At 31.6% G+C, this 26,566-nt stretch overlaps 1 protein-coding gene across 1 annotated transcript in view; it reads right to left on the bottom strand.

Annotated features, from left to right (window-relative positions):
- LOC143045861 (protein HID1-like) overlaps nucleotides 1-26,566 on the bottom strand; it is a 58,243-nt gene that overhangs the window by 13,947 nt on the left and 17,730 nt on the right. Inside the window, exons 4-14 of the mRNA XM_076218667.1 lie at nucleotides 14,276-14,320; nucleotides 13,655-13,708; nucleotides 10,556-10,724; nucleotides 10,017-10,074; nucleotides 8,749-8,977; nucleotides 8,049-8,105; nucleotides 7,430-7,570; nucleotides 6,499-6,589; nucleotides 4,309-4,460; nucleotides 1,473-1,551; nucleotides 301-362 (exon numbers count right to left, since the gene is read on the bottom strand). Coding sequence (XP_076074782.1) covers nucleotides 301-362; nucleotides 1,473-1,551; nucleotides 4,309-4,460; nucleotides 6,499-6,589; nucleotides 7,430-7,570; nucleotides 8,049-8,105; nucleotides 8,749-8,977; nucleotides 10,017-10,074; nucleotides 10,556-10,724; nucleotides 13,655-13,708; nucleotides 14,276-14,320 — 1,137 coding nt within the window. The remainder of the gene's footprint in view (nucleotides 1-300; nucleotides 363-1,472; nucleotides 1,552-4,308; nucleotides 4,461-6,498; nucleotides 6,590-7,429; nucleotides 7,571-8,048; nucleotides 8,106-8,748; nucleotides 8,978-10,016; nucleotides 10,075-10,555; nucleotides 10,725-13,654; nucleotides 13,709-14,275; nucleotides 14,321-26,566) is intronic.

Genomic DNA, 26,566 nt, shown 5'->3' with positions numbered 1-26,566 from the left:
AAAAATATTTTTTTGTATGGTACACAAATACATATCATTTAGTTCCTTGCATATATTATTAATCAATAGCTTGACATGGGCATATATTTACCTTGCTACAATATATTGGTAAAGGTAAACAATGAATTTAAATGTTCAATGAGGCACAAAGTTTCTATACACTGGTAAGGAGAATTTGGCTAAACAATGAAATCAAATATCCACGATAATACAATATTTCCCTCATTCAATCCACCAAAAATTGTTATCCATAAAAATGAATAATTACACAGTAGTTGTATGTTTTAAATTGAGCATTACCTCTAATAAATGTAATAATTTTGTACTGGCAACCATCGACAAGGTTTTCAGGTAAGGAGATACTGAAATAGAAATGTATACTGATTAGAAAATTTAAGCTTCTGGTTAAAAAAAATATTTGGTGATAAGTTTGCCTATAAAAAATCCACAGCATAAAACTTACTGACCTAAGTAAACCTAAAACATACTGACCTAAGTAAACCTAAAACATACTGACCTAATTAAACCTAAAACATACTGACCTAAGTAAACCTAAAACATACTGACCTAAGTAAACCTAAAACATACTGACCTAAGTAAACCTAAAACATACTGACCTAAGTAAACCTAAAACTTACTGACCTAAGTAAACCTAAAACATACTGACCTAAGTAAACCTAAAACATACTGACCTAAGTAAACCTAAAACATACTGACCTAAGTAAACATAAAACATACTGACCTAATTAAACCTAAAACATACTGACCTAAGTAAACCTAAAACATACTGACCTAAGTAAACCTAAAACATACTGACCTAAGTAAACCTAAAAATGTACATTTCTAAGGCTATTTAAAAACTTTTAATTCCCAGTCTTTTATAACATTTTTTTTAAGGAGCAAATTCAATCATTATTTTATTATTTCAAATATGAATGTAGTTTGCATATATGCATTATATCTCTGAACTCTAGGTACCAGTCTTGTATTACAACTCCAGTTTCCGGTGCATGTCAAAACATGGAGGGAAACAAAATAGTCCATTTTTTTTTGAATTTTTTTCTGGACTCAATTTTTTCTGTTTGATTATAGGGTTATGCTGAATTGAAACATATATATACATGTAGATTGAAAAAAAATCTTGCATCTTTTTGGGGATATCAATCCAGGAAAGTGGAAGGAAATCATGTTTACTGGAAGTGGTGCGGCCTAGTAAAAACAGCAAACAGAAAGTAGAAAAAAAATGTTTTGACTTCAGGGTTACGTAACTTTTTATTCTTTTTTGACCCACTTTTTTTTCTGATTAAATCACAATTTCACATTAGTACATACATGATATGAACATGAAAAATATTTTCTATGTAGCATTTTTTATTATTTTATTTTCAAAGATCAGCTGTTTTGCATGTAAGCCTATGGAGCAGTCAATTACAAGACTGAAACCTCTAGAACTAACAATATATTCTCCTTACCATTTACAATAATAGTTAGCAGACAATCAAACAGAGGCTGTAACCTTTGGTGACCTGTAGTAATTATCTTATGGAACACCTGGAAAACAAAATTATTTCATTACATGAGTAATACAGCTTCATTATAGGTGTCATACCACCAATTAACCCCTATATAATCAACCATATTTTTCGGTCTCTAAATATTTTACCACAAGAAACTTCACTAGAATCATAAATATCCTAGTCTGTTAAACAAAAAAACTTATGGCTAACAGCCCTTGCACAGTCGGTGTTTTGTCAGAATATGGCTACACTTATATATATATATATATATATATGTTCTCGATGCTGATTGGTTGAATTGATGTGACACATAAATGAGTGAATCTCAAGTCTAAATAACATTCAAAAGTAATCCTTACTCACACATTTATTTTCAATATGATATTTTGAAATGTAAAATGGTATTTGTATCTCAAGTATTTCCATTTACATACATGGATTTTTGAAGAGGTGAAAAGAATATTATCTGATAAAATGTAATGATGCAAAATTGTGAAAATTTCTCAATATACAAGTTAAAATGAATTATGAGTAATATAAAAGCTCAGGCCTTGTCCCTGCCCTTTTTTCCTAGCAATGTGGGCGAGAAAGGCAGATATAAGTTTTCAAAGCAGGAACCCAGATCCTAAAAGCATCAAAGTCTCTTTCATTCTAAATTGGAGAGCATACCATTATAAAATAAGGTAAACAATTAAATGTGGAATGTGTCCATGCTGAGCTTGCATGTAACGTTATAAAGCGACATAACTCAAGACTGGTGAAAGAACAAAATGTAACACTACCCAAATTTGAACTTGATATAATGAATGCCAGAATCTATTACTTGACCTTATATTATTTTTTCTTTATGCTTGTTGTAGGAAATCAACATACTATGTTCATGTCATTATCTTTATATAATAAGTTATATAACTACAAATTCAAGAAACAAAATTAAGATAGCATTAAAAACTTTAACTTCTTTTATTATAGAGGGTCATTTCTATATATAGTATCCAGCATTAAGAACCTTAACTTCTATTATTATAGAGGGTCATTTCTATATATAGTATCCAGCATTAAGAACCTTAACTTCTATTATTATAGAGGGTCATTTCTATATATAGTATCCAGCATTAAGAACCTTAACTTCTATTATTATAGAGGGTCATTTCTATATATAGTATCCAGCATTAAGAACCTTAACTTCTATTATTATAGAGGGTCATTTCTATATATAGTATCCAGCATTAAGAACCTTAACTTCTATTATTATAGAGGGTCATTTCTATATATAGTATCCAGCATTAAGAACCTTAACTTCTATTATTATAGAGGGTCATTTCTATATATAGTATCCTAAAAAATAAAAATATGTAAAATCATGCAAAAGATTTTATTTATAATTAGAATAAAAAATTCCACACCCTTGGGCTGTTCCATTAATAAGCATTATTAAAACGTTTCAATTTATGAGATGAATTGCTGGGTGAAGAGCCATGCTAAAAATTAACAAAAACATGTGATACATAGGAAAAAACAAGTCGAAAAAGAAATGAGGAACAGCCCATAATAAAAAGGCAATGTTAGTATTCAAAATTCAATTTAAATGAAGTGAGTTGTTCTGTCTTCGATTCAGTCAATGAAAAAGATGAACAGATAAATAAGTCAATATCCTTTGAACTGAAGTACACAAATCACTGTTTTAATTGATAGTCTTATCTGTTTTACAATAAAATAAGACACATGACCTTGAGAAAGTACATCTTTACACTGGAGATCAGCTAGCAAAGCATATGTTTAACAATATAGTCTGAATGAAGTTAGAATATCTATAGATGTCTATAATACATACAACTAAAGATAGAATATAAAAATCATAATAAACTTTAAAGCAAAGAATACATAATTAGGTAAAATTTTGAATAATCTTCAAAATATTGCCAATTTATATAAATACAGAAATAAATTAAAGAAAACAAGAGATAGATAAATGCATTTGAAATGTTCACTTTGTGAGTACAGAAATATTATTGCATCTACAATATTGACAATTGTATTACTTATTTTTTTCTATGGAACAGCCCCTTAAGAAGAAAGGGAAATTCTGACCATTTGTTAGTAAAATCAACAAAAGAAGCAATCTCCCAAGAAACGCTGCTAGAGAATTAATTTTTTACATATTACTTAACTCATAAACAAACTGTAAAATATGTGAAAAAAAAATGTCATCAAAAGTCCTCTAGCTGTTATATTAAGAACAAACTTTTGTTAATTAATATATAATGTAAACAATGCAGGGCTATTCCCTTCCAATGACAGAAGTATGAGTCCTATTCCATCTGGTTCTATATGTTAGAATTATGACGATTTTTTGTTTGTACAAATGACTAAAATCATACTAATTTTCTGTAATTGTGTATCAAACATCAATAGACTAGGTTGACATTTTCTCCTCTTTTACTAGTAGATTTAAAAGTAAAGTGTGTTTCTTTGAAGTTTAAACAAGTGGTTCCTTAATTTAGCAATAATTTTCTTAAACTGCAACACGCCAACAGACTTGAACTGACAATCACATTACACTGACTTTTAACTTTAGGACAGATTTTACAACTCACATGGACTTGAAGGTTTTTGTAAGACAGTTAGTAAGAGATAATTTTTTTCTAAAGAGGACTTAAAACGATCTAGAAAATCTTATCTTCATCACTTTTTTATTCATTCCTACGTGACAATGTCAGATTATAATTGTAAAACAAGATCTGCTTGGATGTCCATTTTTAATCATTACATGCTATGGGTTAGTACTTACGATTATAAGAAAGTCAGCATGTGTTCCAGTGAATACTGGTATATCCATTGGTACTCTTACAGTATAGGGCTTGTTTAATCTAACACCAAAATTCCTCTCTCCACTCAGAAGTAACAAAATAAATACACCAATATGCATTAAACCAACACGAGCTGTCAAAATAATACATTTCATATTTAGTAAATAACTACTACATGTATAGACATTAGATTTCAAGGAGTCATGATGTTAATTCCTTCCACCATTACTTGTGATTTTTTAAGTTCTTTATCTCACACAAGCAACAACCAAACTGTAAGCACTTGATCAACTAATTATTTTGGAGACAATATTAAATGATGACAGGCTGTATTTTCACAACAGATAATTGCACTGCCATTTGTCTGACAGATAAAACTTTGAATGATTTTTTTTTTAGGCCAGCTTGAAAAATGTTCATTCATGAACTTATTTTTATGTCTATACTTATACTTCATAGAGAAAGTCTTTTAATATGCAAAAGTTTATTATCAGTGTAATGGAAAGTTATAATCAAAATCACAAAATCATTTTGTGACAATATAGAATTTTCTAAAATAAAATAAAATACTATTATATTTTTATTCTACAAATTACATCTTTACCGGCCTGGGCCTCAAGACATATGTTATCTGAATAATTTTTAAAGTGTGCCATCTCATGAAAAGGGAGGGAATATTCAAACATTCATAGTAAAATAATAAAATTAATTTTGATCCATGTGTTAATTTTTCATTATAAGTGTGACCATCATATCTTTCATTTAATAGATCCCCCTTTCTATAAATACAATTAAATATGTAAGTCTAACTTAAAATATGTTGTCTTATGAGAACTTAAAATATGTTGTCTTACTCATAAATATAAAACCATGATAAACATATTGAAAAGTTCGTCACTTTCAATTACGTAACAGCCATACCAGGCATTAAACTTATGACTTTAACTTATATGTTTGAAACCACACAATTTCTGTCTTTTGTATAACTATATCACAATAAGATTGAGAATGATAAGAAATAAGGTACTTTCTCAAAGAAGCTATTCAGAAATTTGCAAGCTCTATTTCAATAGAAATGATTTTTTTTCTGTTCTTTTTTAGAGAGAAAAAGGGGAGCTAATAAATTTCTGCGATGTGCAAGTGTTGCAAATCAACTACAAGTTCTGTTAGGCAGTTTTTGGTGCTAAAAAAATGTGTGTTTAGCTATCTTGTATTGAAAGGAAAGTACACATTTACATTAGATGTGTCAGAAAAACATGGATTCTTCTGTCTGCAGCCTAATTTTGAAAAGTTGGTCAACCAAAACTTGATCTGTACGTCATCATTACAAATAAATGTACCAAAAATCAGCTATGGAACTGAAGACGTAACAAAACAGTCCTGACTAGTACAAGTCTAAGGTCTATAACTCTGTGAAAAGTTAATCACTCAGAACAGAAAGAATACTTGATCCATTAATGCTCTGTTTGATTACAGGAGGGCCAAATGATGAAATGACTCAAGGACAGACAAGGGTAACACTAGAGTGGTTAAGGTTTAAAAAAAGTATTAGTTTATATATGAATATATTCAAAGCCATAAACTCAGTGATTTCTTATATCTAAAGATCTGTTTCACTCGAAACCATTTGACTAAAAATTGACCAACAAGTACTTTTCCTATCTTTATACATGTATATATGTATATTAACAGGCTATGCAAAAATCATAATTTATTCAAAGTCGTAAACAACTTTTCTCCATTTTTTTTCCATACTCTTTAATTTATTACTGTTGAAATAATAAATAATTTAACATAAAGATTAGATATTAAAGCAAAACTTATACTTGGATGTTGGCAGTTTAAAAATACCAACACTGTTATAAATAAAGCCTACATTAAGCATGCATGAAAAGAAATGTGTGTTTCCTGAGATTGTTAGGTTCATCTACAGTCAATAAATTTATTATTACCTGAATCTGAAAACATAAAACATTGGAGATACATGTTGAAATTTATATTTTGTAACGACATTCCTAATATCAAATGTTGAATAAAAGAAACAAATAACTTATAAAAATATAAACAATGACTTAAACAAAACTATCTACTGAAGTGAGACAACAAAATATATGATGTGAAAACCTCAGAACATGAATTTTAATAAACTTCTAACAATACAATTAACTTACATTGATCTGCACGTGCGTCATTAAGGAAATACAGTATTGGTACTAATACATCTAATACATCACTACTCTTCAGAACAAAAAACATGAATTTCTGCAAATATAAATACACAAATTTGGCAAAAAGAGGAACCCTGTATTATTCATTTTTTCCTTCTCTGTCACAAAAAATAATATTGTCAGTTGACATGCCCCATAAAGTCAGAGTTCAAGAATAGGGAATGACTTTATAATTTAAGAATTGGGTTTCTCTATGTCTTGGACAATTTTTACCATTTTTAACCTGTTATTTTGATTTTATTACAATTACAAGCAATCTGCTTTTTCAGATCATTTGATTATAAAATAAAATATATTTTCAAGTTTTGTCATTGTGACGTCAATGAAACAAGATGACTATTTCTAATGAGCAGAAGGAACTTTATTTTGAAGATCTACGGCCAAGTTCGAATGGATATCTAGAGTAGATGGGATTGACATGGTCATATATAACACCTGTTATGATTGGATACAGCTTTTTCCGCCATTAGAACTCGAAGAGCCCTGGGTTGTGGCAGGGTTCCTTGAGATCAACTCGTTATGACGTCAATCCAATCAAGTTTGAATGTAAACATATTCAGAGTAGGGGCCTTGTACTTCCCGTAATCTAGAGACCTTACTCTTCAAAATTATTTACCGTTCATATAGAACTCTAGTCAAAACTCGAGTTCCATTCGAACTTGGCCTACAATAAAAACATTGAGGAACAATACTACTTTATGCAGTGTATCTGCTTCTTTGTTTTCTAAAGTTTAACTAATATACAAAATTATTTTGTGCTTTCAAAAGGAAAAGCTATGTATTGATTAATTAATTATTGGTTGCTGACTGTCCAGTGGCAAATATTTGATGCATGTTTAAGACAAGAAAAGCTATTTATAAAGTATCATTTTACCTTATTTATATCACACATTTTCCAGAACATAACGAGCAGTTCCTGATGAAACTGTATTTTCTTTGTAGAACCTGGTAGATAAGTCTGTGCCAGTGGATTATTTAACAACCTTGTAATGCCTCTCAATATAAAATGGAAATCCTGTAAACAAAGGAATGTATAATATATGTATATTAGAGATCCCCTTCATTACCTTCGTTTGATAAAATTCTTGAAGAGATGATTTAAGTTTTTTTTAATATTTACAGAGCAAGTATAGTATTGAGTAAAATAATATACTGTTGATTCATTCATACTATTTATTGGGTTCCAATTTTCACTGAATTTGTGGGTACAGGTTAACCAGGACTAATTTAAGTGTTCAACAAATACACATTTAATAAGCTTGTGTGCAGACTTTGGCATAACCACGAAATCAAATATGAACAAAAAACTAAATTTTTCATCATTAAATTAAATTGTAATATTTATTTTGGTGGTATTATCCCTACAATTTCAACATATTCATACCACATTTTGTTGACCCATTTTTTCCAATATAAGAGTTATGCTATTGTATATTTGCTTTTTGTCAAATCCTGAGAAAACATTTATAAACAACTTAAATCTGTATACTAACTTCTTCCCTGTGTATCCTGGACAGGTAATTAACAAACAGATTATCTGGACCAGCAGCCTGAAATATCCATGAAAGATACAAATATAGAATTCTTATATCTATCAGTTTTTAACTTATCACCAGATATATAAACATTAAGATGTGGTATGATTGTCACTGAGACAACTCTCCACAATAGACCAAATGACACAGAAATTAACATCTATAGGTCACTGTATGGCCTTCAACAAAGTTTTCTTGTCATGAGCAATGGGTGCTACTTGTGTAGCAGGAACTGTTACACTCATGAAACACGCCCAATGCTCTTATTGGGTTGAAGTTGTGTAATCTTTAGTTTAGTTTTCTGTGTAATATTTTTAATGCAAAGGATCATCAATCTTTTTTATGGTCACATGTTATTGATTTTTTTATATATATTTTTAATTGCTTTTTGGTATCTTCTCCCCACTTTTTAATGCAAGATAAAATGACAAAATATATAACATTGAAACAGTAAAACATCAAGATACCTACATAGACTTATCAAAAGGATTCCACCACAGTGTTTCAAGCGATACTTAATTTCTCCTGTTTTGAAAGTTAAAATTTAAATATATTCAAAACTCCCAACTAGACTCCCATCTTACAGTTGAACCTAACTGTCTCGCGGAGTAATATTATATCACACTCGATGCAGTGGTAGAATTTATTTGCTACTTACATCTGGTTGTCCATTTTCCATTGCAGTTCCACCAGAAGTTCCATCAACAGATACATTCTGATTGTTGGATGCTTCATTTTCCAAAGTAACACATAACACTTGCAGGGCTACTTCCACGAGTGGTTCCCGAGAATCTGTGAACATCAGGTGATTATATGGTAGACCATAACCAACAGGATCATATGAACATACTATGTTGAGTAAGGAGGTAAATAATGGTAGAGCATGTCTGAAACAAATAAGTTATGATATATCAAATAAAAATGCTGCTCTGTGTCCCCCATCTTATACAAACTATTGATGCATAGAAAAGCAATGAAAGTCTGCACAAGCAAAGAAAAACAACTTAACATTTCATTTTCATTGAAAAACCAGCTTTCAGAACAAAATCTTTATGTTCAAAATTATTGTCATGTTACAATATATGTGAGGAACTAATTGGATTTCCAACTGTCAGTAAATAACATTTGACAAGAAGGAGATTTTAGATGTGAGAAGTGTTAATGTCTGGAATATTATTGAAGAAATCACATATCTATGTTGCAATGATAGAAATGTACATCTCTTTGACCATGCAAAGTCATTACTGACCTAAGGAAGAGCTAATGGAAATGTCATAGTACTGTTTCATGTTGCTGGATAGTCAAATATAAGTAACAAAATATTCATATCACTTTTTTGAATCACACTCCATGCAGTATAATCTAGAAATATCTCTTCTTTCAAGGAATTCTCTTCATGCCAGAAATAAATAACTGGCCACAACCTTAAGAGAATAGTTTGTACAAAGTTACCTGTTATCTGTTGATGAGAAGTAATGAATCCATTGGTTTGTACAAAGTTACCTGTTATCTGTTGATGAGAAGTCATGAATCCATTGGTTAGGTGATGTGTTTACAAAGTTACCTGTTATCTGTTGATGAGAAGTAATGAATCCATTGGTTAGGTGATGTGTGTACAAAGTTACCTGTTATCTGTTGATGAGAAGTAATGAATCCATTGGTTAGGTGATGTGTGAACAAAGTTACCTGTTATCTGTTGATGAGAAGTAATGAATCCATTGGTTAGGTGATGTACAAAGTTACCTGTTATCTGTTGATGAGAAGTAATGAATCTATTGGTTAGGTGATGTGTGTACAAAGTTACCTGTTATCTGTTGATAAGAAGTAATGAATCTATTGGTTAGGTGGTGTGTGTACACAGTTACCTGTTATCTGTTGATGAGAAGTAATGAATCTATTGGTAAGGTGGTGTGTGTACACAGTTACCTGTTATCTGTTGATGAGAAGTAATGAATCCATTGGTTAGGCGACGTGTGGGCATCAGCTGTAAGATAACAACAAAATGAAATATTTTCTACAGTTCAAAAATAGTGAATAGATCTCATATTTTTGTAATTTGTATATTCTAAATTTTATCCCTATGAAGACAAACATTTTTTTAAGGATCAAACGACTCATCATATTGACATGAATATATTGTAAAATTGAAGGAACTGTTTCTTGATCTTATCAATCGAAAATTAAATAAGTTTACTTCAGGAAATTATAATGAGAGAAACGAATAACTGTCATTTAAAAGATTACAACTCCTAAGGATTTTAAAACATATGAAATGAAATTATCTCCCTTTACTCACAGACGGGAATCTCATAATCAAAACAATGGGTTCATTGTTTTTTTTTTTTATTAAATGAATAATTTCAGGACAGCAGTAGATTTTATTCTAAAACAAGTGTTTTGAGCATCAGATTTAATTTTCATATGCATGAAGTTTGCTGAAATAAAGAATGAATGTAGGCACTTACCAACAGGAGGCAAGTACATAGTTTCTGAGAAACAAGTGAGTAGAAGTTTGATTATTTCTGTACGATTTTGATCATGAGTATGGTTATGCGTAGGAGAGTGTGCAAATCCAACACCAGCTTCCCATATATATTCACAACTATCTATAGATGTCATATCTTCTGGGTTGTCCTACAAATATAAACAATATTGATTCATAACAAGGAATTATACTTCCACAATAATGCTGCAAAATCTGTCATGTCTGTTGATTTCAGTCTACATCATTGTCTTATTAGCAATTATATCTTGATTTCAAAATTAAGACAAGTAATATAACCATGTAAGCCTTTTTCGATTTACATCTAATGGCAATATTCTAAAATAAAGTTAATAATGAAACCATTGTGAAATTTAAGAAAACCAGATGCTGTGCAGGGTGCAGCTTTATACAACCACAGAGTTCGAACCCTGTACATTGGGGCAAGTATGGACACAACTTTCAAGCTTGATACAGCTCTGAATTTGGATTGTGATTAATAGTTCAGCATATCAAAAGAACCCCAAGAATTCAATTTTTGATGAAATCAAATAAAGTTCAATTTTGGACCCTTTAGGCCTCAATGTGGACCAATCTGATAACCGGGCCCAAACATCAAAAATCTAAATACATGGTTAGATTAAGCATATATCAAAGAACCCCATATATACAATTTTTGTTGAAATCAAACAAAGTTTAATTTTGGACCACAATTTGGACCAACTTGAAAACTGGGCCTATAATCAAAAATCTTAATACAGGTTTAGATTCAGCATATCAAAGAACCCCATATATACAATTTTTGTTGATATCAAACAAAGTTTAATTTTGGACCACGATTTGGACCAACTTGAAAACTGGGCCCGGGTCCATAATAAAAATTATAAGTACATGTTTAGATTCAGCATATCAAAGAACCCCAAGGATTAAATTTTTGTTGAAATCAAACAAATTTTAATTTTGTACCCCAATTTGGACCAACTTGAAAACTGGACCAACTAGATATCATTGAGATGGGAGCCATCTCTGTGGGCCCCGCTGTCAATAACGTGGGGTAAATAAGTTGTATGGATAATCTGATATGAAGCATTATTTGAAGTTATTACATAGTCTCATGTGTGATTTTGATCTAAGATTTTAAGTTAAAACTGATAAATTTTCTCATCTTACTTTCATAGTATAATAGTGATATGACTGCATGATGTGAACTCATTGTTTACTACTCTAAGGTGACTTCTGGATATATGGATTGATGTTTGAACAATATGTTTAAAGGTGCTGCCCAATTGATATTTGTCACATATTTTTAGAATTATGCCTTCAATATATTATGACCCACCAAGTATAAAGTATGAAATATTAATGGTTCTCGAGAGGTAGAGCGGACACAATTTGTTAAGAACAACGAACGGATGGACAGACCGACAGACTGATCTTAGACCTAGGATGCATACATTATGACACATTCTCTTGTGTTGGTTAATATATATGTTAAGTTGAAAATGTTTGTCAGGTATAAAGTATGAAATAATAACAGCTGTCCTCTCAAAATATAATGTGGATCAAATTTGTTAGCGATGGACAGACCAACAGACAGACAGACCTTTGACCTAGGAAGTGGTACATACATCATGACACACCTGGTGTTGGTTAAAATGGATGTCAAGTATAATATTTGAAATCATTACGGTTCTCAAGATATAGAGCGGACACAATCTTCACCACAGGACACAGGGTTGTCAACTGAAACCAAAGTTTTTTTGACGTTGACCTTTGACCTAGGAAGTTGTACATACATCATGACACGCCCTCTGGTGGTGGTTAAAATGTATGACAAGTATATACTTTGAAATCATAACGATTATCTAGATATGGAGCGGACACGATCTTCACCACAGGACACAGGATTGTCAACTCGAAACCAAAGTTTTTGACCTTGACCTTTGACCTAGGAAGTTGTACATACATCATGACACACCCTCTGGTGGTTGTTAAAATGGATGTCAAGTATAAACTTTGAAATCATAATGGTTATCTAGATATGGAGCGGACACGATCTTCACCACAGGACACGGGGTTGTCAACTGAAACCAAAGTTTTTGACCTTGACCTTTGACCTAGGAAGTTGTACATACAACATGACACACCCTCTGGTGTTGGTTAATAATCATGTTAAGTATTAAGTATGAAATCATAACGGTTCTCTAGATATGGAGCGGACACGAAAGTGTTACGGACGGACAGACGGACGGACGGACGGACGGACAGACTGATCACTATAGGGCGACCCGCCGTCGGCGGGGCCCTAATAATCAAAAATCTAAGTACATGTTTAGATTCAGCATATCAAAGAACCCCAAAAATTCAATTTTTGTTAAAATCAAACTTAAGTTTAATTTTGGACCCTTTGGACCTTAATGTAGACCAATTTGAAAATGGGACCAATAATTAAGAATCTACATACACAGTTAGATTCGGCATATCAAAGAACCCAAATTATTCAAATTTTGATGAATTCAAACAAAGTTTAATTTTGGACCCTTTGGGCCCCTTATTCCTAAACTGTTGGGACCAAAACTCCCAAAATCAATCCCAACCTTCGTTTTATGGTCATAAACCTTGTGTCAAAATTTCATAGATTTCTATTTATTTAAACTAAAGATATAGTGCAAAAACCAAGAAAATGCTTATTTGGGCCCTTCCCAAACTATTGGGACCAAAACTTCCAAAATCAATCCTAACCTTCCTTTTATGGTCATAAACCTTGTTTTTAAATTTCATAGATTTCTATTCACTTATACTAAAGTTATAGTGCGAAAATCAAAAGTCTTTGGATGCCGACGACGCCAAAGTGATACCAATATATTACCAAAAAATTTTCAATTTTTGCGGTTGTATAAAAGAGATTCTCTTAAAAAAACTCAAATACAAAGTTGATTTAAAATAAATCTTCAATCCTCAATGTATTTATCTACATTATAATATCAATATTTTCACTACTCAAAATTATATTGTAGTACGGTATAAAAGTCAGATACATTTTTTTAAAAGCCCTGACTTTTCCTCCAACAGACATACTTACAGGCCCAGACTTTCTGTTCGACTGCACTGTAAACTCTGGACAAAACAACAGATCCTGTGGAGACAAAAATAATAAGTAGTGGACAAGTTCTTAAAACATAAAATCATTTTCAATATTAAATAATGATTAATCAATTAATATATGTTCACAAGGTTTAATCCATACAGTTGTTTAAATTTTTTGACTTTTGTTTCAAAAAGAAAATTGAATAATTTATCAATGGATTTTAGAAATAAAAGTAACCAACATTTGTCTTGTAAGAGTGAGCGCTATGTTCCTTTGAATAATGATTTTTTCATAAGATTTTTGTACCAATCACTCATATAGTATCGTTTTATCAAACAAGTTTACAGGAATTAAACCCTTTAATAAAATATATTTTTTGGAGCACCTGATAGGTTTCTTGAAAATTGTATTGAGTGACATACATATCCGTTTTATTCATAATAAAATTATGTCATTTAAAGAATTTGTAGGATTTATTATCTTCTAAAAGTTAAAGACTACTTACATAGATATTACATTTAGATTCCAAAATCATATTCCTTATTAAAAGAGAACTCTGTTTTACCACAAACAGCCCTATCTTATATATACACAAAGTGATATGTGATAACTTACTGATAGAGCATTAAGGAGTGACTGGGCTAGTGGAGGACTCTCAGTCTGTAAAATAAAACATATTGGTATAAGACATGAACAAAATATCCTGGAATTAGGTGTACCCAATTATGTTATTCTGTGGTATTCAAATAAATAATTAATAGTAATCAATAGATAATCGTAATTTATGATAATTTGGTGTATCATGAAAAGTACTTCTATTCAAGGATTCTAACTTTCATGGTTTGTGAATTCTGAATGCTATAAATTTGGTCCCAATTTCTCTAGGGGGGATGACAACCCAAACTAGAGGCTCTAAAAAGCCTGTGTCGCTCACCTTGGTCTATGTGAATATTAAACAAAGGAAGCAGATGGATTCATGACAAAATTGTGTTTTGGTGATGGTAATGTGTTTGTACGTCTTACTTTACTGAACATTCTTGCTGCTTACAGTTATCTCTATCTATAATGAACTTTGCCAAGTAGTTTCAGTGGAAAATGTTAGTAAAAATTTACAAATTTTATAAAAATTGTTAAAAATTGACTATAAAGGACAATAACTCCTTAGGGGGTCAATTGACCATTTCAGTCATGTTGACTTATTTGTAAATCTTACTTTGCTGTACATTATTGCTGTTTAAAGTTTATCTCTATCTATAATAATATTCAAGATAATAACCCAAAACAGTAAAATTTCCTTAAAATTACCAATTTAGGGGCAGCAACCCAACAATGGGTTGTCCGATTCATCTGAAAATTTCAGGGCAGATAGATGTTGACCTGATAAACAATTTTACCCATGTCAGATTTGCTCTAAATGCTTTGGTTTTTGAGTTATAAGCCAAAAACTGCATTTTACCCCTATGTTCTATTTTTAGCCATGGCGGCCATCTTGGTTGGATGGCCGGGTCATCGGACACTTTTTTTAAACAAGATACCCCAAAGATGATTGTGGCCAAGTTTGGATTAATTTGGTCCAGTAGTTTCAGAGGAGAAGATTTTTGTAAAAGATTACTAACATTTACGAACCAGGTGCTCCGCAGGGCGCAGCTTTATACGACCGCAGAGGTCAAACCCTGAACAGTTGGGGCAAGTATGGACAAAACATTCAAGCGTGATACAGCTCTGAATTTGGATTGTGATCAAATTTTTGACATTACATGGGTTTTTTTTACACAAAACAAATGTCAAGATTTTACAAATCAATTAAAGATTTCTTCTTCAAACTTTTTAAATCTAAAATTAAATAGTTGACACAGCATAGGTTTCTGACACAGAATGAATGTGGTCTAATGAACTTAAAAGTTTTTTTTTGCCTTTGAGCAATTCACTATGCTGTTGAATATTAATCCTCTCAAAAAAATGTTTGAAGAAATTTTCTTTTTATTTATGAAATCTGAAATGGGAAAATTTAACCCCCCCCCCCCTTTTTTTTCACATCCCCGTTTCCCTTTTTCCAAAACTGATATCAATTCAAATTTCTAATGGAGTTTGCAACAATAACTACTCTTTTAAATACATCATAAAATATTAAAATGTAAAATAAAGTGCTTGTTATCACTGAATGGTAAAGATTGGTTGGTAGTAAAAGTGAATATACATTGTTTATTGTGTAAAACAATAAAAAAAACTTCATCAGCAACATTTTATATTGGCAAATTTCCAATGAAGTTATTTACATAAAGTTATTGGCAAATAAAAATAGAAAATGACATCATAGTCATGTCTGGCAAATGTCCAACATATATATCTAAAAACATTTTAGATAAGATAAGGAAAAAAGAACAAGATGGCCACTAGAGTAGTTGTGAGCTAATTTAGCTCTGCAGTTTTTTGGCATTTTGATGTGATTTTAGAGTGTTAACATAAACAGAAAATATATGTGCATGTTCAGTTTTTGATGGACTATCTGTTTCTGGACTTAATTGTGAAAAATATTTTCATTTGAAAAAGATACAGAGGATATAAACTTTTTAGTGTGCAAAATTGGATTTAATTTCATTAGTATCCATTGTTATCCATTACTACCACAGTATGTCTCTAGGCAAAAACCAGGCAGGTGTTAAGACTGTACAATCATTGTTAGCTGCCAAAAAACCTGGAGGCAACAAAGATCAACAAGAAAAACCACCAAAGCGAGACAAACGAACCCATTCAGATGTGTCTGAGGAAAGTATTGACAACATTGACATTATGAGCATTCACTCAGACCTAAAAGATATTAAAAAATCCCTTCAGGACACAGTAATCAAATCTGATTTAGAGTCGTTAGTCAAACAAAGCGACTTATAAAGAACTTGTTACAAGTATTGTTAGTCAATTATTGAATACACTAAAAGATTCTATCACTGCAGAATTCAATAGTAAGTTAAGAGAAAAAAAAGGACAGTTGCAAGACAATGTTGATTCTCTAAACTTGGAAAATCACCTTCTGAAGGAGAAACTAAGGGAGAAAGAAATTAAGATAAAGGAGTTGGATGAAAAAGTGGAGGATTGTAATTTAAGAAGTGTGGATGCTTTGAAATCTGCAAATTACAATGAGCAGTATTCAAGGAAGCACAACATTCGCATTGTGAACTATCCAGAAAAAAACAATGAACATCTACATGCTGAATTTATCAACCTCGTCAAAAAAGACTTGAAGATTAATTTGGAGCCTACTGATTTAATTGCCATACATCGCATTCCTGGAAAAGATGGGGCAATACGACCAATCATTGCCAAAGTAAGAAACACAGATACGAAAATTAAGATCATGAGGAGCAAAAAAGGATTGAAAAAAGATATAAAATTCCATGATGATATCACCCAGAAGAACCTAGGACTGATGTCAAGACTTAACCTAACTGGGAAACTAGAGAATGTTTGGTTTTATAACTGTAGTGTTTATGGGAAGCTCCAGAACAGTAAAAGTGGTAACCAAAGAATAAAGTTTGACTTGTTTGACAATATAGAAGAGAAAATTAGAAAGAAAACAGCTTCATGAGTTGTTTTGAAATACTGATCTTAAGAAGGGAGATAACTCTAACTCTTTTTTAAATTGTAAAAATGTTGGTCTCATCTGTTTATGTTACATTTTCATTCCATTGTATATGAGCATAGTTGAAAGTTTTGATGATAAGGGAGATAATTCAATATATTTTTCAAGATAACAAACAGGTGTTTCCCCCTTCAATTCAAGCTACACCTCTGTGACTTCAATAAATAAATAAAGAAATAAAGAAGCAATCAATTCATTCCTTGCTTTAAATCACTATTAGACTACAAAATTATTTTTTATTTTTTATGTAACTTTGAGTAAGATAATCTTCAAGTCTATGTTGATACATTTTTTTTCTGTTGTGTTTTTTTTTTTTATTAATTTTTAAATATTATACGGTTCATAATTTACGCCAATACTGTGAAACCAATCTGATGTGTTTTGTACATTATCACCAGTGTCATTTTATTGTATGTGTGTTGTGTGTATGTGATTACAATATGTACTTTATTACTGTTTTACAATTAACTTATTTGCTCTCCGGTTTATGTTCTATCTGTTATATATACATAACCTATGGGAATAGATAATAATATTACTATACTATCTATGAATGTAAGGGGTTTATTTTCTAATAAAAAGAAAAGATTGGATGTCTTTGATTGGGCAAAGGGCAAACATGCTTCAATTATATGTTTTCAAGAAACACATAGCAGTAAAGATGTTGAAAAAATATGGGAAGAAGAATGGGGCAATACTTGCATTTTTTGTCATCATAACAATAGAAGCGCTGGAGTTAGTATCATGTTTAAAAAGGGTTTAGATTTTACTATTCATGACACTAAATTTGACCAGAATGGTCGTTATATTGTTATTGATATCACTTTATTTGAACAGAGATTGACTTTAGTATGTCTTTATGGATATAATACGGATGAACCATTATTGTTTGATGATATATTATATAAAATAGCATTGTATGCTAATACTAGTATTTTATTATGTGGTGATTGGAATGTTGTCCAGGACTGCAATTTAGATACATATAACATTTTACATAAAAGAAATCCCAAATCTCGTGAAAAGATTGAAGAAATTATTGAAAAATTAGAATTATTAGATCCTTGGCGAACATGTCACCCTACTGACAGAAAATTTACTTGGCGTCAACCATCTCCTATTAAACAAAGTCGACTAGACTATTTCTTAGTCACTGAGGACATATATTCTCTTATGAAGAACACGAAGATAATACCCGGTTATAAGACAGATCATTCTGCCATTGTCTTTACTTTTTCTGCCAGTCTTGCTAAACGGGGAAAGGGGTATTGGAAATTTAATTCACAACTTGTAAGAGATGTTGAGTATGTTGAAAAAATTAAGACATGTATAAAAGACACTATTTCTGAGTATTATCTTTCAGGTGACATTCAAAATTGTCTCGATGTTAAACTTACATGTAATGATCAATTATTTTTTGAAATCCTGAAGATGAAGATCAGGACTTTGTCCATTTCTTATAGTATTGAAAAAAATAGAGAGGATAGAGAACATACATCTAAGCTTGAAAAAGAGGTTGAACAATTAGAAAATATTATGAATATGTCACCAAATGTTAATGTTCAAGCTACTTTATATGGGAAGAAACTAGAGCTAGAAAATAAAAGGGAACAAAAGATTGAAGGTTTACTCCTCAGATCAAGAGCAAACTGGCATGAAAATGGAGAAAAATGCTCTGAATACTTTTGCAAATTAGAGAAGAGTAATTTCATTAAAAAGACAATTGCTGAATTGATTGATGACCAAGGTAAACATATTTCTGAACAGTCAAGCATTCTTTTTGAACAACAGAAATTTTATAAAACTCTGTATTCAAGCAGAAGATCTGACAGGGAAGACAACTCTTTTTATAACCATAATGTTAAACTCACACAGGAACAAAGTGATCTGTGTGAGGGTAACTTGACATTTGATGAATGTGCTCTGGCACTGAAACATATGACAAATGGTAAGAGTCCTGGTTCCGATGGATTTACAGTTGATTTTTATAAAAAATTTTGGAGAGATCTCGGTCCATTTGTATATCGATCTTTATATTTTGGGTATGAGCATAGAAATTTTTCTAGTTTTCAATATCAGAGTGTCATTACTTGCCTTCCAAAAGATGGAAAAGATAGGAGATATATGAGTAATTGGCGACCCATCAGTTTACTGAATACTGACATTAAAATAGCTTCAGCAGCTATAGCTAACAGACTCAAACCAGTATTGCCATTTATTATAAGTGACACTCAGAACGGGTTTATTAAAGATAGGTTCATTGGGGAAAACATTCGCTTATTATATGATCTTATGCACTATCTGGAAGAGCATAATATGACTGGTTTACTGTTACTTATTGATTTTGAGAAAGCATTTGATTCTGTTGAGTGGGATTTTCTAGTAAAAGCTCTAAAAAGCTTTAATTTCGGACCATCTATATGCAAATGGTTTGAGACTCTCTATTCAGAAGCTAAAAGCTGTGTAATAAATAATGGTAATTTGTCAAGTTTCTTCAATCTTGAGCGAGGCTGTAGACAAGGTGACCCCCTATCCCCATATTTATTTATTATAGGTGTTGAATTATTAGCTCTAAAACTAAGATCTACATCTGACATCCATGGTATTCCTATTCACAACAAAGAATTATTGTTGAGCCAGTATGCTGATGACACATTTCTTGTTTTAGATGGAAAGGAAAAATCTTTAGAGGAGACTTTAAAATGTTTTGATTCTTTTAAAAGGGTCTCTGGGCTTAAAATGAATGCATCCAAGACCAAAGCTGTTTGGATTGGAACCAAAAAATTACTGTTGTAAAGACTCTGGCATTACCAAAGATAATTCATTTGCTCACAGCTTTACCAAATCTATCCCAGATTAAAATTAAAGAGTTAAATACTCTCTTTTATAACTTTATTTGGAATGGGAAATTAGAACGTATAAAACGCAATACACTAATTGGGGATTTTATGCAGGGAGGTTTGAACATGGTGCATTTGTCATCTTTTAGTACATATCTAAAAATAAGCTGGGTCAGAAGACTTCTTTTGAATTTAGAGGGATCATGGCAGACATTATTACTGTCTGAATTAACCAAATTTGGTGGTGACAGAGTCTTTTCTTTACAAAAAGAAAAACTGCTAGAAATTCATGGCTATGTTAAGAATCCTTTTTGGAAAGATGTTTTATTTTGCTTACATACTGCAAAGCCTTATACTAAGGCTTGTACAAATGATATATTATCGCTAGATATTTTAAATTTTGTGCCACTTTCAGATTACACTATTTATATGCAATGGAAGGAAGAACCTGCCTGCCCGACAATGCGCCAGCCGGGGAATGTGAAGCGAGGGTTCTCCACTTAGGTGATGAGACTAGGCGTCTCATCGGCAGCCAGGTAGTGCAAGGGTCTGCCTGGGGGATAGCCCATGTACTCGTGAAGTAGCAGGGGTCTATCAAACTGGCACTGGAATAAATTTGATAAAATTTGTCCCCGAAATGCTTGGGGATGAATGAAATTTTAGAAATGACCAGTGATAAAATTCCATTAAGGAAAACTGAAATAAAGAAAAAATATATCACTAGTTTAAGCTGAGTTGTTTCTCTAGTCATGAAACAATATTGAAGGTGTTATAAGGAAGGGGAAGGTGGGAGGTAAATTGAATAATAGCACTGTAAAACTCCATCAACTAGTCAGGCTGCTATGAACCAAGAAACTGATTATACAAAGACCATGCAATTGGCTTTACACACAGATTGGGTACATCTAACATCCAGGGGAGGAGACTGACCTACTGACCCTCAAATAATATACTATTATTGTGTAATCAGTATTAAAGAGATCTGGTATCATATTCTGCTTCCTCTCCCACAGTGATTGTTTGTGACATGTATCTGATTAAGACAAGATTAGTGTGCCTCCTAGTGAGATTCCAGTTGTAACTTCAAAGTGTCAAATGTTAGACAAATTAACCTCAAGATATAACAAGTGGTCCGTGTATGTTAATTAATTGCATCCATGATGTCAGCATCTTTATCATAAAATTAATTACTTGAAAACTGAAAAGACTTTTCTGTTTGTATAAACAATACTTAAATTACATATAAGTAAATATTTATACAAACTTCAAAGGTGTTTGTATCCTGATCTCATATGTATTTTCTTGTGGTCTCATATTGTATTTTCTTGTAGTGATCTATTGTATTTTCTTGTAGACTCTTATTATATATTTCTTGTGGTCTCATATGGAAATATTATTTCTTGTAGTCTCGTATGGAAATATTATTTCTGTAGTTTTAGTAGGAGGTTGTGTAATCTTTTGTTTGTGTAATCTTTGTTTGTGTAACTGTTGAGGGATCCTGATATAGCAAATCTCAATAAAGTCAGCATGGCAATATGATAGCTAGCCCACATAAATGAGCAAAAAAGACCAAATAACTGCTCCCAAAACAAACTACAACCAAGGCAAATATAAGGGGTTTCTGTGTGTAAACCAAAACATAGTCTCAGCAAATCATACTGGCTTAAAGCAGAAAGACAGTTAGAATAATAATAATATTTATTAAAAAATCATTTAATTTTGGCCCTTGAGAAACACTCAGCATACAAACGCAATTTTGAGTTCCTGCCTGAGCAAGTCAGCTTGCAACCTTCAGTGTAAGGAAGAACCTGCCTGCCCGACAATGCGCCAGCCGGGGAATGTGAAGCGAGGGTTCTCCACTTAGGTGATGAGACTAGGCGTCTCATCGGCAGCCAGGTAGTGCAAGGGTCTGCCTGGGGGATAGCCCATGTACTCGTGAAGTAGCAGGGGTCTATCAAACTGGCACTGGAATAAATTTGATAAAATTTGTCCCCGAAATGCTTGGGGATGAATGAAATTTTAGAAATGACCAGTGATAAAATTCCATTAAGGTCCAAAAACTCAGATGGAAACATATGAGTGCCCCCAAGGATTTAGGAGTTTGGATTATTCACCTTCAATAAAGTCATGAGAAAAATAAAAAAAAAATAATGAAAATATATGTTACATACTGATTCATAATAATGTCTACATGTATTACTAATGATATTTAGTATTTAAAGATAAGAAGTTAATGACAAAAATTTCTTAACAAAACTGCATACTTGTTAGGAAATAAACATGAGAATTTTATAAACAATGGTATCCAGTATTAGAAACATTAAGTGATGCTATTAACATAGAATTCAGTATCCCAAATTTGAAAATATTATAAAAAATGATATTCAGTATTCCAATTTAAAAAAAAAAATGCTGTACAAAAATGTAATCCAGTGTCCAAACAAGATTAATTCAAAATTATATGTTTAAAGATTCAAACATGATTATACTACCATAGTCAGTATATTCAATGATGAGAATGCTATAAAAATGATATTCAGTATATTCAATGATTAGAGTGCTATAAAAACGATACTCAGTATATTCAATGACGAGAATGCTATAAAAAATTATATTCAGTATATCAATGATGAGAATGCTTCAATGATAGAGTGTGTCATTATCAGTTTCTGAAATGCAACAGCTGCACCAGATGGTTGATAAGATTTGAACCTTATAAGAAATGCATTCAGTTTTCAATCAGAGTGGGGGAGAAACTGCCTGTATAACAATCTGCTAGTTTAGGGAATGTGGAGCGAGGATTCTCCACGAAGAGTGAGACATGGCGTCTCATTGTAGATGTTTGTATGCAAGGAATGCTTGGGGATATCCCTATGCTAGTACATTACCATACAGGCATGAGAACTATAAATCCAAAATTCAAACATAATAAATTTTCCTAAACAAATTTGTGAAGAAAATGCCACTCTGTTCAGTTAAGGCAATTATAAAATAATACTTTTCAGGCTTAAAAATTCTCATCATTGAATATGATGTTATTATATGCAGTTATATATTTAATAATTTTTTAACGAGGTGTATCAAATTTCACAGCTATAAAGTATAGTTAGATTCTAGGGTATATGTAGTATTAAAGCTATGTATACTTCCATCTGCAATTTAACATTATGTGAGTAAATAAAAGTTTAAAATACATTATACTCTACAGAAAATATCACTATATCCCATAGTATAAATATCTTTAACATCAATAAGACGATATAAACAATCTCTATAATATCTTAAATAAATAGGAAAACTGTATAGATCCTTGGTTTTGACATATTTTAGATGTAAAGTTCTATTTAAAAAGTGTATGTTGTCCAATTTTAAGAATTCAAATTGCTGGAATAGCTACATCCCGAGTTATGGAGTAGGTTTACAATAAGGTTCGCTATAATATACTTCTAGACTGCTTGGGCACTGATGAGGCTGTAGTTTGTCCTTTATGATGCATCACAATTACGGAGTAGGTTTACAATTTTGGTTCACAATCAGTAACATACTTCTGGAATGTTTGCACTGGCACTGATGAGGCTGTACTACTGCCTTTTAGTCAATAGCTAATGTGCTACATGATCTCATTGGAAGGTTGGAGAAATAATATGTCCACACAGATAACGGAACTGATAAATACACTTATGTCAATGTTGAAATGCATAAAGTCTCATTTCAAAGTTGAATATCTGCCATGTCTGTAATGTAATCCTGTTTGAAAACATGGGATCATTCTGAACTTGATAAAAGTGAGAACTAGTGCTGAATGTGCTTTAAACCACATAAGCTGGTAGAATATGATAAGAATACTGGCAATGTTCATGCTCTGTATAATATGTAGGTACGACTGAGGTACAGTTGAATAAATGTAAAGTTTAAAACAAGAGTGGAAGTATATCCATGCCAAGTAAGTCAAGCTGTAATGCCACATCCAAAGTAAAATGAAGAACTTGATCATGTTGATAATGTCCAATCCTTTGTAGTAATCCTGATGAAACCAAAGTGCATACAGGATGTGTCTATGTCTCCATTTCCTCAGTGTTGAAATATGCAATATAAGAAATGAAGAAAGGTGTCAGTAATAGGCAATATCAAAAGCTGTACTTATGTAATAATTCTATAAATGTAAACTGTATAACAAGAAAATAACAGTTTGACTTATTTAGAATAATTCAAAAACTGAATTAAATATACTAAAAGTATCTTATATCTTATCTATCTAAGATCATGAACTACTAAATAATTATTTGCAGAATGCATGAAGAAGACAGCAAGTAAAAATAATATAAAAAAGAAATAAAAATAAAATAAAGCATTTTTTGATCACTATATACTAATCCAAAAATTTAAAAAAAAAAATAAAAATCAGGGTAAGTAAAATTCCAAGTGGCTGTTTCTGAATAATATTTAAATTACAAAAGTGAATATTTGTTCAAGCTCGTCTCTTAATTGCCTTCAGATAATAATAATGCAAAGAAACTCCAAGCACCATACATCTGTATATAAGAAATAAAAGTTCAAACAAATATACTTGCCTAGAACAGTTGTGTAGAATGTAAAGCCACTTCAATATATAACACTCGTGGAAATCTCTGTATGGTCACAAATATATAAGGATCTGATGATATATAGATCCTGCTCGTTCACATAATACTCTCTAGCACAGTAACATGGTTATAAACTTCACATGAAAAACTACACAAGTTTGCAAACAATATAAACTCAGCTGTGTATAAGTAAATAAGATCCAAAGGTGAAATAAACAAGATAGTTCATATCGCAAGAAGTAGATATCTAAAATTAGTATGGTAGCGGTTGAAAAATAATGCAGCCACATTGTGACATAATAATGGTAAAAGTTAAAAAACAAATGAAGTCCAGTGAATAAATTGAATAATAGCACTGTAAAACTCCATCAACTAGTCAGGCTGCTATGAACCAAGAAACTGATTATACAAAGACCATGCAATTGGCTTTACACACAGATTGGGTACATCTAACATCCAGGGGAGGAGACTGACCTACTGACCCTCAAATAATATACTATTATTGTGTAATCAGTATTAAAGAGATCTGGTATCATATTCTGCTTCCTCTCCCACAGTGATTGTTTGTGACATGTATCTGATTAAGACAAGATTAGTGTGCCTCCTAGTGAGATTCCAGTTGTAACTTCAAAGTGTCAAATGTTAGACAAATTAACCTCAAGATATAACAAGTGGTCCGTGTATGTTAATTAATTGCATCCATGATGTCAGCATCTTTATCATAAAATTAATTACTTGAAAACTGAAAAGACTTTTCTGTTTGTATAAACAATACTTAAATTACATATAAGTAAATATTTATACAAACTTCAAAGGTGTTTGTATCCTGATCTCATATGTATTTTCTTGTGGTCTCATATTGTATTTTCTTGTAGTGATCTATTGTATTTTCTTGTAGACTCTTATTATATATTTCTTGTGGTCTCATATGGAAATATTATTTCTTGTAGTCTCGTATGGAAATATTATTTCTGTAGTTTTAGTAGGAGGTTGTGTAATCTTTTGTTTGTGTAATCTTTGTTTGTGTAACTGTTGAGGGATCCTGATATAGCAAATCTCAATAAAGTCAGCATGGCAATATGATAGCTAGCCCACATAAATGAGCAAAAAAGACCAAATAACTGCTCCCAAAACAAACTACAACCAAGGCAAATATAAGGGGTTTCTGTGTGTAAACCAAAACATAGTCTCAGCAAATCATACTGGCTTAAAGCAGAAAGACAGTTAGAATAATAATAATATTTATTAAAAAATCATTTAATTTTGGCCCTTGAGAAACACTCAGCATACAAACGCAATTTTGAGTTCCTGCCTGAGCAAGTCAGCTTGCAACCTTCAGTGTAAGGAAGAACCTGCCTGCCCGACAATGCGCCAGCCGGGGAATGTGAAGCGAGGGTTCTCCACTTAGGTGATGAGACTAGGCGTCTCATCGGCAGCCAGGTAGTGCAAGGGTCTGCCTGGGGGATAGCCCATGTACTCGTGAAGTAGCAGGGGTCTATCAAACTGGCACTGGAATAAATTTGATAAAATTTGTCCCCGAAATGCTTGGGGATGAATGAAATTTTAGAAATGACCAGTGATAAAATTCCATTAAGGTCCAAAAACTCAGATGGAAACATATGAGTGCCCCCAAGGATTTAGGAGTTTGGATTATTCACCTTCAATAAAGTCATGAGAAAAATAAAAAAAAAATAATGAAAATATATGTTACATACTGATTCATAATAATGTCTACATGTATTACTAATGATATTTAGTATTTAAAGATAAGAAGTTAATGACAAAAATTTCTTAACAAAACTGCATACTTGTTAGGAAATAAACATGAGAATTTTATAAACAATGG

This window comes from Mytilus galloprovincialis, chromosome 9 (genome assembly GCF_965363235.1).
Source record: "Mytilus galloprovincialis chromosome 9, xbMytGall1.hap1.1, whole genome shotgun sequence".
NCBI lineage: Eukaryota > Metazoa > Mollusca > Bivalvia > Mytilida > Mytilidae > Mytilus > Mytilus galloprovincialis.
This window is presented reverse-complemented; position numbering and strand designations above follow the sequence as displayed.